Source organism: Leptonychotes weddellii, chromosome 1 (assembly GCF_054177405.1).
Source record: "Leptonychotes weddellii isolate Sample4059 chromosome 1, ASM5417740v2, whole genome shotgun sequence".
Lineage (NCBI taxonomy): Eukaryota > Metazoa > Chordata > Mammalia > Carnivora > Phocidae > Leptonychotes > Leptonychotes weddellii.
This window is the reverse complement of record NC_138369.1, coordinates 185,124,969-185,139,037: the sequence shown is the minus strand read 5'-3', so window position 1 is coordinate 185,139,037 and position 14,069 is coordinate 185,124,969. Positions and strand designations below refer to the sequence as shown.

Below are 14,069 nucleotides of genomic sequence, written 5' to 3'. Positions count from 1 at the left end.
ATTGTACAATATTTTTATTTTTTGAGGGAATATGTAATTGTGTTCTGACTATTTTGGGAGGGGAAATATACTTCTCATGTGTATGGCAGTAAATGTAGGTAGTCTTTGTTTAGATTATGAAATGATAATTGGCAGTTGCTTCACATCTGCTTTCAAATATGACCTTTGGTTAAGCTTTTTGAAAATTGGGACATATTTTACGCATAGTGAAATGCACAGATTTTAAGCATCCAGTTTGGTAAGTGTTGAAGATGAAGAGATTTACTCTAGTCAGGATACAGAACATTTTATTAAGTGGCTTTTTTAAAATCAGAAAATTGCGGGTTGTTGGAGCAGGAAGGGACTATAGTGATTGTCCAACTTGATCTTGATTTACAGATGAGGAAACCAGAAATTGAACCCAGATTTTTGGCTGAGATTTTTAACCAACTTAGATGCCAGTTATAATGAAATCCAGGATCTTAATTAACATCAGGCTTCTTAATGCTTTGTTTCTGGTGTCTGTGACTTGACATCTTAATTTTTCTTCTATGTTTCTATCTCAGTGGGAGGAACTGAAAACTATACTTCTGTAAAATGAGACCCATGTGCTGGCTGGGCTGCCCTTTTCTTAGTCTAGTTGGCACAGGTTTTATGGAGAGTAGGCCTTTGCTGGGAATAGTCGCTGGACACATGGATTTCACCAGATAAGAGTTGTTTTGAGTGGTTTCTGCCTGCTTCCCATAGCACTATTTCCTGGTGTAAGAAAGTGAAGGAGTGATATGATTTGTCAAGAGTGTTTCCACATTCTTTTCTGATGAAGGGTTGACTGTTAGTGGATGTTAGTCACATAATTAGCCTTTAATTCTTGTTGGGCTTGTAGTACTTGTTCTTGGAGCAGACTTGCCCGCAACCGCCAACTCAGGGGCTTGGGAGCCACACTGTTGGTGGGCTCTTTGGTGTCTGTGGTTGGGTTATCCTGGGTTCTTAGTGGACGATTGTGGACTCAAGTACACGGTCCTTCTCAAAACATGGGTGTTCTAAACTTCACTTTCTTTTTGGTAAGGAGGGACAGATGATTATTTCGTTGCCTGAGAGTTGCCTGCTCACCACGGACACAGTGATTAGAAGCTACTTAGGGGCGTACATTGCTAAGTAAGTGAACGTATACATGCTCGTCTGGTGCAAGCGCTTGTCTTGTAAAGTCTACAGCATTGGCAGATAATGTCCTCTAAGGCAGAGTTCGTTAGGACCAGCCCCTTTGTATACCTCATACATATTTGAAATGATTCAGAAGGTTTACTCTGTGCTTGAGTTTGTTCTTAATTCATTTTAAGCTGCATTTTTAAGGGTTTTAATAGGCTGCCTGGGATGTGGGTTTGAATCCTGATCTATCACTTACTAGAAAATGAAGATAAAGTGGGAGAATAGATGTCAGTCATTCTGAGTGCGTTGACTCCTCCTAGCTTGTTCTCCATCATAGTAGGTCTCCACAGATGTTACCCTTATTTTCACCCTTATTGTATTTACTTGAATTCTCCTTCAACTACGAAGAGCTGTTGACATTATGACATTATGTAGTTTTGTTTAGCATAGAAGAGAGGAGGCCAAAATAGGAGAGAACTATTTTCTGGCTTTTGTTATAGTGGGCCTTTGTTCTGGGGGACTTTCTGAGGACAGAGTGAGTGGGATCCTTAGCAGAAGGGGTTTCTAAATTATGAGGGTTGTAAGATTGTATTGTTTCTTAACTCAGGGTCTAAGTTCTGGACTTTAACCTCCTTGGCATGTTTTTATGAGGGCAAATGTATCTGAGTAGAAGCAGGGATGTTCTTTGTATTAACATTTTCTGTATCATTCTGAAATTTTCAGTAGGATATTTGGCAATATAGGAATCTGGACTTTGAGGGATTAATGAAAACTTTTCTAAATACATTCATGCAACATTAGATACTGCAGTGTATAGTTTGTAATAGAGTGGGTAAATTTAGGAACTAAAACTTTAGAACTGTAGCAAATATATAATGAGCTGATTCAGTTTTCTGTCTAGGTTAGAGTCATACAGTAGAACTTTTTGCAGGAATAGAAATGTTTCACTCTGCTTTATCCAGTATGGTAGCTGTTAGCTACATATGCCTATTGAGCGCTTGAAATGTGGCCTACATGACTGAGGAATTGAATTTTAAATATTATTTAATTTTGAATAACTAAAACTGAAATAACTACATGTACCCAGTGGTTACTGTATTGGGTGGGGCAGGTCTAGGTTCTTTCCGCCAGTTTTTTCCCCCCACCAAGTTTGATACCCTTATCCAAGTGAAATAAGTGAACTTGGAGCAGAAGCTTTAAAACTGGAGAACCAAGTTGGAAGCAAAGAGGTTGTTTATAAAAAGGACTCTCTTGCAAGCAAAGCTGGTACTTGGGTTAGTGAGACAGTCCTTGTCACTCTTTAGTGTGACTTGTTTAGGGCATTTACATCGGGATGCGCTCTGGAGAGGAAAGTCTTGAGGAAGCAAAACCCTCTCTTGGGTGCACGGAGTAAACGTGGGAGTGCAAGGACAGTTTGGCCACAGCCCCTCTGGGAGCAGAACAAACCACTAGGAGATCTGTATCTCTGGCTTATTCCATATTTTAAATAAAAGTAATTCTTTTAATCCGGCTTGTATTTTTTAAAAGGTGGCAGCCTCCTCCATCTCCTCTGCTGGCTCTGTGCACCTTTTTAGTTTCAGAAAAGCATGCTGGGGACCAGTCTCTCTGGAAGCCTTACCTGGAGATTTTACCGAAGGCCTACACCTGCCCTGTATGTTTGGAACCAGAAGTGGTGAACCTGTTTCCCAAACCTTTGAAGGCAAAGGCTGAAGAGCAGAGAGCCCGCGTGCAGGAGTTCTTTTCTTCCTCCAGAGACTTTGTCTCTTCCCTGCAGCCTCTGTTTTCTGAGGCTGTTGAGAGCATCTTTAGCTACAGTGCCCTCCTGTGGGCTTGGTGCACGGTCAACACCAGGGCTGTGTACGTGGAGCACAGGCAGAGGCAATGCTTGTCCGCAGAGCCGAACACCTACGCGCTCGCCCCATACCTGGATCTGCTCAATCATAGCCCACATGTCCAGGTGAGAAGTCAACAAGGGTACACATGTTCTGTTTTGATAGGAAGGACTCTGACATGTAGAACCTGACTTTGAAACTATAGAGTGAGGTGTTGCTGGCTTCAGGTAAACCTACCTGCCACCAGGTATTTTCCTGTCTTTTCGCCCAGCCCCCCTTTCCTTTCTGGCATCCCCTCCCCGTGTTTTCCCGCTCTGCTCTCCAGGCCAGTAGAGCTCAGTGCTATGTCCCCTGAATGGCCTTGACCAGCAGCACTCCCTCCATCCCCCAGCTTTGGTGCAGAGTCCTCTTTCCTCCTTCAGTATGGGGAATGAAGTCCAGATTGCTTCCCTGTCCCATTCCCTTTGACACCTGGTGCTGTCGCTGTCAGCGTTTATCTTTGCTGTGATCCCCAGTTGACTTGCTCTCTCCCTCTCTGAGCTGTGTAAGGACGGGGACTGTGCGTTATTTCTCCCTGTAACCCAGTGCAGGGCCAGGCATGTAGTAGGCACTTGATAAACCCTTACGGAATGGGTGAATATTTGTAGGGAGAAGGAGTCTAGGAAGTATTAAAGAATCCCTCTTTGGGAGATAGTCCTAGATCTCATCTCCAGCCCTTTTCCCCTTTGGCACATAAAGGAGACGATTATATGTGTAGGCATGGTAGGGTAGGTGCCTGGCTTTGAGGGCAAAGGTGTCCCTATGTTGGCTCACCTGTAACCCGTTCAGGGTCCAATTAGAGGTGCACTGGCTGGGCCCTTGCTCGTGTGGTTCTCTTCATACTGCACCCCACCTGGAGAAGATTGGCGACACCTGGCTAGCCCACGTGCTGGTGCGAGGCGAGCGTAGGGAGACCCATACTGTGCTTTTCTCAGGCGGAGGCAGTCTCCTTGCCTGTCTGCTTGTACTGTTGTAGAAAGATGCATTTCTGATAGTATTCAGCAAAGGAGATGGAGGTTAGATGGCCATTTGTGTGACTGATGGTGATGGAAGTAATGTTGGGAGCGTGCCTGAAATAGGGTGCTGGGCACAGGGACCGAGTCAGTCCTCACTTTGGTGACTTTGTCTTTATTGGGCTGTTAGTGCAGTTGTGCTCCAAGCCAGTGATTTGACAGCGATTGTAGGGGCCCCACAAACTACAGCCTGTAGGCATGTGGCCCAGGGCTCTGGCAGAGCCTAAAATACTTGCTCACCGGCCCTTTATGGAAAAAAGATTGCTGACCCTTGGTCTAAAGCGTATTACAGCTGGCTTTTGGCATTTAACTCAAGACCATGGCCCTAATCTGTTGATGCTGCAAGCTGGGGATTTCAGCCCCGTTCCTTATCCTTGTCCTCATTGGGGTTTACTGTGTAGTGTAGTGGCCTCAGACCTTGTACCCACGCCTTAGTGTGGAGGGCAGGTGGGTCATCTTGGTCCTTTCCTCTGTTACCTGTTAACAGAATTGTCACAAAATCCATATGATTGTGTCAGCCAATATCCTGCTGCTCAAAGGCTATGTATTGTGAGACCTGAAATTCATGGCTGCTTTGACATCTTTGGGCATCACAGGACCCCAGGGGCCTGACTGTGAGTTCCTCTGCTCTCCCTGGATATGCCCCCCACCCAGAGGGAAAGGCCCCATCAGCTGGACTAGCCGCACCCTGCCTGGCCCTCAGCCTGACGGTTTCCCCTTCCTGCCTGCCTCTTCACATGAGCACTCACATCTCCCTGCGGGAGCCAGGGGGTCACCTCCTGTTACTCCTAAGCCTGCTTCCCGTGGCCCCTGCTGGTCACACAGCTCGCCCCTGCTGGTCACACAGCTCGCTTTGAGATTAGCCTCCTGTTATCAGCCCCTGCATGCCTAGGGTGTCCTTTCCCTCTAGGCTGTATATGTGACTAGTGAACTGCTCTCCGGCATACCTGTCCATTTTCAGGAGTCCTGCGTTTGGCCATCCTGAGAGCCCTTGGGCAGGACCCCCTCCCTCACTGAGCGGGGACGTGGAGGCACACAAGAGCCCCAAGTGCAGGGCTGGCATTTTCCCACATGTGGTTAAATTCACATTGTGATGAGTGTTTGAAAGCTGCATCTGACTGTAATACAGTAAACTTAGTATTTTCAGTTTTATGCTTGGCTTTAAAAAAAAACCGTAACAATTTTCCTTCCTAGGTAAAAGCAGCATTTAATGAGGAAACTCACTGTTATGAAATTAGAACGGTTTCAGGCTGCAGGAAACATGAACAGGTGTTCATCTGCTATGGCCCTCATGATAACCAGCGGCTGCTCCTGGAATACGGATTCATTTCCGTCCAGAATCCTCACGCTTGTGTTCATGTCTCAGAAGGTTGGAACCAACTTTGTTCTTACTAAGAAGATACAGTTCTTTTTGTTATCCCCATCTGGGGATGTGGTTTTTTTAAGTTTTAAAAAATGGCAAAACCTTAAAATGTGTATCATTTATTTTCCCCTAGATAGGGGAAGACACTCACTGACCATGTATTTTGAGTGTTGAAGTGAAAAACAAGGCTCCAGTCAGTACTGAGGAAAGGAAGAAGTGAGAAAAGTTTTGTTGCATTAGGTCAGACAGAAAAAAGGAAGACCCACTAAGGGAAAGAATATAATATTAAAAAGATGGGAAGAAATGGAAATTTTTGAACTGAGACATTGTCACTGTCACTAAACACAGGATAGATTAGAGAACAAAAAATTAAAAAATGTTAATTTAAGCACTTACTGTGTGAGGCGCTGTGCTAATGACAGGGATAAATATATAGTCCTTGTTTTGGGGGTTTAATACCATGATGAAATATTGATTTCATTTATGTTTTTCTGTGGCCTACTAATTAGCCATCATCGGTATTACTATTTTAAAAAAATGATTTAGCTATTAAATTTATGCTGTGGAAATTCCAAATATTAATAATGGTGCATAGAAAAATGTTTCTTTCCCCTTTCTCCTGAAGCAGCAGAGAACTAGTTTTGTAGGCCATGAAGAAATATGGCCAGAGATTTACTGAGTATATAATTTGGGGTAGTTTTAATATAAATTGTAGTGGAAATAGAAACTTGTTCAAGGTGAAACTACTCCATCCTATGGGCAGAATAATAATGTTATTTCTCAAAATAGAAATTAAAAAACAAAAACTGGGCCTTGCCAGGTCTCTTAGAAAACTAGCTTTGAGATTAGCCTCCTGATATCAGAATAATATTGATGACCATGAAATACTGATTTGCAAACAGTTTGAACAAAATCTACATTTTAGTTATTTTTACACTTAAAAAACCAAAACGTAGAAATATAAAAAAGAAATTTTAAAAGTAGAAAAATCAGTCATTACTCTGCTACCCCAAAAAGCTTTGTTAATTTTTACATGTTCACTTTGAATTGCTTATGATTGTAATCACTAATACCCAGTTTTGAATTCTGGCTTTTGAAAACTTACTGTTAGAAACAATTCCTCATGTTTGTACAGCTCCTATACTTTTGGTGGGTGTAACTTCCCGCATACTGCCACTGTCTTAATTACCAGGTTTTGTGTGTTGAGGTTGTGGATGTTTTCTCCCCTGCCCTGGAATTCTGTAGCTTTTCAGGGGCTAACTAAAGATCTCATTGAATTGGACTCACTGGAGCTTTTTGGTGTGAATTAGGTAAAACTGTTTACACATGTCTTGATTGTTGGTGGAAGGGACGGTAATTTTAGAGGGTTCACACTTTTGTCTGATGACACCCTAAGTTTCTTTCTTTTTCTTTTTTTTGTAGATATACTTGTTAAATACCTTCCATCAACAGATAAACAGATGAACAAGAAGATTTCCATTTTGAAGGATCATGATTTTATAGAGTAAGTGATTTCTCTGTCTCTTAAAATTATTCCTTCAGGAAACTTTGATGAGAAAATTGAGGTAGTGTTTCTGTAGGTACGAGCTACCTCCTGACTTGTTGACAGGTAGGTATTTATTGAGCATTTACTATGTGTAGTAAATTGTGCTTGATGTGGGGCACGCAAGGAGTGTAAGATGCTTTTCAAGAAACTTACTTGGGGACATAAGATACAAACTTGAAGTATCATTGTACTAAAAGAAAGCCCTATTTATACTGAGTGGTAGCCCAGTGTTTGGCTCCAGCACATGGTCAGTGGGATGCACTGGGCTCCTGTAGGCCAGGCTGGTCCTTGGTTACCAGCAACAGGGTGCACGTGCTTAGGGCGCAGGGCTGGGGTGGTGGCGAGGTGATTCCACGCCAAGTGGAAGCTCTCTCTTTCAGAATTTCTTCTGTAAATAAAATCAAGTTTTACGTGGTCCAGCAGCAGTGTGAGGCAGTCTGGCTGTGGTGGCTAGCCTTTGTTTGGTGCCCAGGGGAACTCTGCTTCTTCATCTTCCATCGCACTAGGACCTGTGGCACCGGCCCTCTTCCTCTGGCTTCCTCAACCAGATTCAGCTCCTTACCGAAATTAAATGGGAAGTAGTTTTTTACCCCCTTTTTAAAATAAAAGACTTATTTATTTGAGCGAGAGAGAGAGAGAGCACGAGCAGGGGAGAGGGAGAAGCAGATTCCCTGCTGATCAGGGAGCCCGTCTCGGGACTTGATCCCAGGACCCTGGGATCATGACCTGAGCTGAAGGCAGACGCTTAACCGACTGAGACATCCGGGTGCCCCTTTTACATTTTTTTTTTTTTAAACAGAATTTTTTTTTTTTTTTTACTCTGGCTTTATTTTTAAGTATTTGCTTTTCTTCGGGCGCCTGGGTGGCTCAGATGGCTAGGCGTCTGCCTTCGGCTCAGGTCATGATCTCAGGGTAGAGTCCTGGGATCGAGTCCCGCATCGGGCTCCCTGCTCCTTGGGAGCCTGCTTCTCCCTCTGCCTCTCTCTCTCTGTCTCTAATGAATGAATAAATAAAATCTTTAAAAAAAAAAAAAGTATTTGCTTTTCTTTTCTCTTTTTTACTTTGCTCTTTTGCCTTTGTGACCAAGACACAAGTTACATAATGTTTAGCCCCTTCAGAAAATGTTTAGCTCTTCAGTCATTTGCCATGATGTCATGAAGTACTGAAATGACAGGTGTGTTGTTTTTATGCTTTAGAAATTTGACATTTGGATGGGATGGACCATCTTGGAGGTTACTCACAGCTCTTAAGTTGTTATGTCTGGAAGCCGAAGAATTGTAAGTTTCGTGTGTGTTGGTCATGAGCTGTAGTTACAACCTGGATATAACCTTGGAGCTTCTGTTGGTTTACATTCAAATACCCAGCCTGGGAGGAGAAAGGAATGCCATTGTACACCGGGAGGCTTATTCTTTATGGAACTTGACCATGCCCTGAGCATTGCACTTTTAAGTTTTCATCATTTCTGGAATTCTGGTCTTAGAGTCATAATCAGAGTACATGGCCCTGAGAATTTTTTATTCTCAGGTATTTTTTCCCTGGTGACCTGCAGCTGGTAGAGTAAATTTTTTTTTTTTTAAAGATTTTATTTATTTATTAGAGCGAGCTCGTGCGCCCACGCGAGTAGGGGAAGGACAGAAGGAGAGGGAGAGAGAGAATCTCAAGCAGAGATTCTGTGGTACCCCGGAGTGCAGATCCAGCCCCCTGCTAAAGGAGAGGCCTGGATATTTGGAAATATCCATGGGGAGGCAGGTGGAGGGGAACCCCTGGTGGAGACATGCGTCTTGGTTAGGCTCCTTAATGTTACCTTGAGGCTGCCGGTCCCTCCCCTAGCATGGAAAGGACTGTCCGCTGCCCGGTGCAGGGACCTCCTTCAGCCAGGGTCCACTGCTTAAAACAGGCTCAGATGAGAGAAACCTTATGAAGAGAGGACTTGCTGAAGATGGTGACCCCATCCTCGAGCGGTTGGGAGGACTAAAGGAGTTAATGCATACAGATAGCCCTTGCACGGTGCCTCAAAGTAGTTGGTGCTCATTCAGTAACTCCTGTTGGGATATTGCTGACCTCTTTTTCTGTAGGGACTCAGGGAAAAAAATTTCTCCCTCATCTCAACACCAGAAATAGTAGTGTTTATTCTCAGCAGATGGTGTGTTTTTATCTTATAGCCACTGTGGATTCTGTATCTGATACATTTCCTTCTCTTTATTGTTTGCTAGAAAACTCAGTGGCAAATTTGTGGCCCATCCAAATATGCAGGATTTTAAGGCATGCAATTTATCCTGGTTGTATCTTACCCTTCCTCCTTTCACCTTTCCTTTGTCTTGTTTTCACTGTCCGTTCATCTTACTGTTTATTTCATCTCGCGTGTGCCCACGTAAGTGTCTTTAAGTCCTTTGTGGAAAAAGGTATGAGAAGTCACCCCGAGGCCCCTTTTCCTGCCTTTGAGTTACTCCTAACGGTCTGCCACGGTGTGGTAGAACAGGCTCGTGGTGGCGATTCTGCCAGATGTTGTTTGCATGCTATTTGTACCTCTCCTTAGCTTTGTCACCTAGGGTGAGTTCTGTACCGTTCCCGATTCTGTTTGTGGTTAACATGGGAATACTAAATGCTTTCTTTGCTAGATAATTGTGAAGATTAAATTAGGTAATTGTTTTCCATGAAACACTATGCCTGGCATATAGTGATTTCTTTCCTTCCTTCTTTTCTTTCCTGAGAACTTAGCCATTCCTGAGGTTTCCATTGTTGTCTCTAAAGCTGAAGACTTTTAAGACTTTATTCCATGTGTGGCTTGTCAGCTGTTCTGAATTTCTGAGTGACTTCTGTATACTTCCACTCTGATGTGGCAGTTGTCACCTTACCTTTCCCTTCCTAAGCCATTGCACTTTGGATTCTCGGCATCCAGAATCTATTCCTCCATCTTCTTCCTCTCTGCTTAGTGCTTCTTGGGAGTGTGTGGATTTGGCTCTGCCGCCTTCTGGCTCAGCGCCTTGCTGTGGCTCCCCCTTGCTTACCCTGAAATGTTTCTGCTCCTCTGCCTGCAGAAAGTTGGCTCCCCTTGTCCCCTGAGCCCCATTTCCTGCATATTTTCATAGTGTAAAATGGGAATGACCTGCAGAGAAGGGCTTCACTGTAGATTCCTCCTTCCGTCTCCAGAGCATTTTACCTTGTGAAACGTGTTCTGTTGTTTGCCATAGTTTAGGAAAGAGTGTCACTTGAAGAGAAGGAAAGTTTACTGTCTTTGCTCCTTAGCCCTGAGTCCTTTTGGCTGGGAGTCACTGTCCTGTTCTGTCTTCTGCTCTGTTCCCATGACTGGTGGACATGACTCCACTTACTTATGTGCCAGACACAGGATTGCAATGATAATCACATTCAGTCCCTCCCTGCAAAGAGTGTCAGTCCCCTTGATTCTTATTCTCAGTTGTTCCTCCTCCTCCTGTACCTTGTCTCCTTCAATGCGGGAGCTGCATGTGGTGGGAAGGTTTTAGGGAATCTGCTAATGGAGTGAGTTTATTATGCTTCTGGAAAAATAGAAGAGTTTGTTGTGTTGAAGTGTAAAAAGTCGCCTTTACTTTTTTGAGAGCCTGCTGACATTATCTTACTGAACAATTTGGTTCTAGTACATGCTGGAAAAAAATACTTCTTGGGGAAATCATTTCAGATACAAATGAGAAGAGAAGTTTGGTCATAGCCCAGAAAATATGCCAGTATTTCATAGAGGAGACCAATGCTATGCTGCGAAAGGTATGTTTCTAGAATATTGCATTCTTTTGTTAAAGTATTTTGATGAAGAAGTTACTTGTTTGTACATGTTACACCTTATTAGGGCATTGTTTGATGCCTTAAATAGATGAATGTTGATGTAATTTCTGGGTTTTTGTTAACGTTGTGCTTGTATCTTCAGTAGGTAAAATTATTGGATGAATTTTTGAGTACTCTTTTTTAAATATTTCTATTTAGTAAATGTTTTAATTAAATGGGAAATCAGCTCATTTTTTAAAAAAGATTTATTTATTTGAGATAGAGAGAGAGAGAGACAATGAGCAGGGGGAGGGGTAGAGGGAGAAGCAGACTCCCTGCTGAGCAGGGAGCCCAACACAATGTGGGGCCCCAGGGATCATGACCTGAGCCGAAGGCAGGCAGATGTTTAACCAACTGAGCCACCCAGGTGCCCCGAGAAATCAGCTCATTTTAATGAAAACATTATTGGGATTGAAAAATAATTTTAATGAACCTTCAAGACATTATGCTAAGTGAAATCAGAATACAAAAAGACAAATATTGTGTGATTCCATTGTCCAGCATAGGCAAACTCATAGAGACAGAAAGTAGAGTAGAGGTTACCAGGGGCTGGGGGTTGGGGGAATGGGTAGTTTGTGTAATGGGTGCAGAGTTTCTGTTAGAGACCATGAAGGAATCCTGGGGACGCATAGTGGTGACGGTTACATAACACTGTGAGCGTATTTAATGCCATCTAACTGTACACGGAAAAGTGGTCACAGTGGTAAATTTTATGTTATATGTATTTTACTGCAGTAAAAAAAATTAACTTTAAAATATCTTCCAGGTTTCTCATATGAAAGATGAAGAAGTGGCTTTGATAAACCAACTAACTTTGGTAGAAACATTGTGGACAGAAGAGCTAAAGATTCTGCAGGCCTCTGCTGAGATTCTAAACCGTTTGCAAACACCTTTTAGGTAACTAAATGCATTCGGTCGCCTCCTATGGTGGGTGTGACTTCTTAAACAGTTTTAAATGAAGGTTTATTTTGTACAGAATCATTTACAGTCACCAAATGGTTTCTATTAAACAATTGTATACTGAATCCTACTCCTTTTGCTTTCTTTGATTGTGGGATGGAGTGGTGGTTGCTCTCAGACATTGAAGGGTATCTGTGGTGGGCAGGGCGGGCTCTGCGGATTCCGGAGCTGTAAGTGAAGTGGATGTGCCATCCTCACAGTGCCTCTGATATTCTCAAAACAGACCACAGTCCTGCAGGAAGAAGTAGGAGGAAGGCACTGCACGGTAAGGAGAGAGGGGGCTGTGAGGGGCTCCGTGTGTGGCCTTTGGCTCGGTGTCCTACTTCCCTTCTGACTCAGCACCTGTAAAAGGGCAAGAAGTCGTATGTTTATTATGTTCCGATACCATCGGGTTTAGCTGGCGGTGGGTGGCTTTGGGTGGGGAGTACGGGGGAGTGTGGGGCTGGCCTGGGTCTCAGCTGGGCTTCACCTGCAGCTGCACTGAGCTGGAGCAGACCACGTCACATTTTTTGGTTCTGATGTCCAATCTGGAAAGGAGATTGTTGGGCAGGAATGGGGGTGGACGCCCTGTGCATCAGCCCTGAGCCCCCACCAGCGCAAGGGCCGAGGCGCTGAGACACATGTCGGGCAGAGGCCCCAGGTGATGCTGCTTCTCCCCTTCTTGGCCTCACTTCCTAGGGACCAGGGAATCGGGAGTAGGAGGGGCAGTCGGGGCGCTGTCAGCCTGTGATTTTTATGGAACGGAAGTTCAGTCATTAAGTACAGGAGAGAGTGGGGCCTGCCTTAGCAGACCGCCCTCTGCAGTTTTCCAGAATGTGTTTGAATCTCTTAGCAGACATGTCCCTTATCCATTCTCTTTCTGGTGGGTGTTTAACTCTTTTATTCTGCTGCTTTTCTGTCATTTTAATGGGGTTTGGGAGGAATGGGAGATGAATTTTTGGGCTCAGTTGGCCATTTTGAATTAAGAGTCTTTACCTTTTTTTTTTTTATAAAAATATTTTAGGCTATCGACTTCCCTCTAAGAATGGTTTTTTATATATAGTGTGTACTAATTAGTACTTTTTAGATCTTGGCTCAGGATTTACACTTTTCATAGCGTTCTCATGCCTGTCAGTGAACATTCAGGACCACTGCGAGGAAGTCAGCAGGTGTTGTATATCACAGAAGCAAATATGTACCTATTATAAAAACTGGACTATGAACCATAAAACAAATAACATTTATTAAATATTAGCATTGCTGGATGTGAGGCACTGTGCTGAGGCCTTGGTGTGCAGTGTTTTATTTAAGCCTCATAGTTCTCCTGTGTTATAAATTAAAAGAGGAAGAAATTGCCTAAGATGCTACGCCTAGTGTGTGTTAGAGTGAAAATTCCCGCTCTCCCTGCCCTCAGAGGGACCAGGCCCCACAGCTTGGGTGTGTTTGTGTCCAGGACGTACCGTGCTGTCTTAACGTGGGGATGGGGTTCATGGGGATGTTGCCTCCATTTCAGTCAAGGAGCCTGGCACAGCTGATCCTCAGTGGGGATGTCTGCTAGATTCTGGGGTTCAGCGTAAGTAAAATGCCCCAATGCCATGGTTATATGTGAACTTCCATCCTTACTCTTTTCCTCTTCATTGTTTTCAGAACCGGCTGGGAAGAAGGGATGTTTCCTCCTCAGCCCTCACTAGTCCTTGGCCTCAGGGGATCCCTGGATGAATCTTGCAGGGGGAGGAGTCTTGGGTGGACCACCAGGCTGGACTGGAGCCGGACTGGCCACACACAGTGCAGGGGCTACCCCAGTCAGACATTGGTGCCCAGAGTCCAGTGTTCCCTCCCAGGTTTGCATTCTTCCCCGGTGCTGGAATTCCTGCCCTTGTGGAATACAACCCAAACAAACAAATGGGGCCCGCTCACTTCAGTAGGCAGTCAGAGGATCTGGACATCTTTCCCTGTTCATACGTATGGTTGACGTTGACTTTATTTTTAAATAGCTGCAGTGTGTTTCAGGATATGCTATACCAGGGGTCTGCAAACTTTCAAGGGTCAGATAGTAATTACGCTTTCTGAGCCATACGGTCTTTGTCCCAGCTGTATGGTACCATATATAGACAGTATGCAAACAGGTTGCATGGCTGTGTTCCAGTAAGACTATTTACAAGACAGGTCATGGGCCATGGTTTGCTGACCCCTGTGCTCTACCATACATATTTTTTCTGTCCCCACTTGTGGGCATTTAGGACCTAATTATCCTAATATATATATATGAAATACATAGTACATGACTCCTACTTGAAGGTGCCTTATACCTTCCGGAAATAAAGCCCCCCTCTTTTTTTTTTTTTATTCTTATGTTAATCCCCATACATTACATCATTAGTTCTAGATGAAGTGTTCCATGATTCATTGTTCGTGCA

The 14,069-nt window shown here is 43.9% G+C and overlaps 1 protein-coding gene across 3 annotated transcripts in view; it reads left to right on the top strand.

Annotated features, from left to right (window-relative positions):
* SETD4 (SET domain containing 4) overlaps positions 1–14,069 on the top strand; it is a 48,080-nt gene that overhangs the window by 14,712 nt on the left and 19,299 nt on the right. The window contains exons 6-12 of one of the 3 annotated variants that reach the window (XR_014139060.1): positions 1,046–1,134; positions 2,653–3,082; positions 5,204–5,378; positions 6,795–6,876; positions 8,115–8,195; positions 10,574–10,656; positions 11,480–11,538. Coding sequence is in view for 2 of the 3 variants with exons in the window: in XM_081799731.1 (XP_081655857.1) it covers positions 1,046–1,134; positions 2,653–3,082; positions 5,204–5,378; positions 6,795–6,876; positions 8,115–8,195; positions 10,533–10,656; positions 11,480–11,610 (1,112 nt within the window). In the remaining variant the exon portion in view is untranslated. Of the gene's footprint in view, positions 1–1,045; positions 1,135–2,652; positions 3,083–5,203; positions 5,379–6,794; positions 6,877–8,114; positions 8,196–10,532; positions 10,657–11,479; positions 11,611–14,069 lie in introns of those variants that run through there. The other 2 variants (XM_081799731.1, XM_081799736.1) reach the window with 2 other exon arrangements.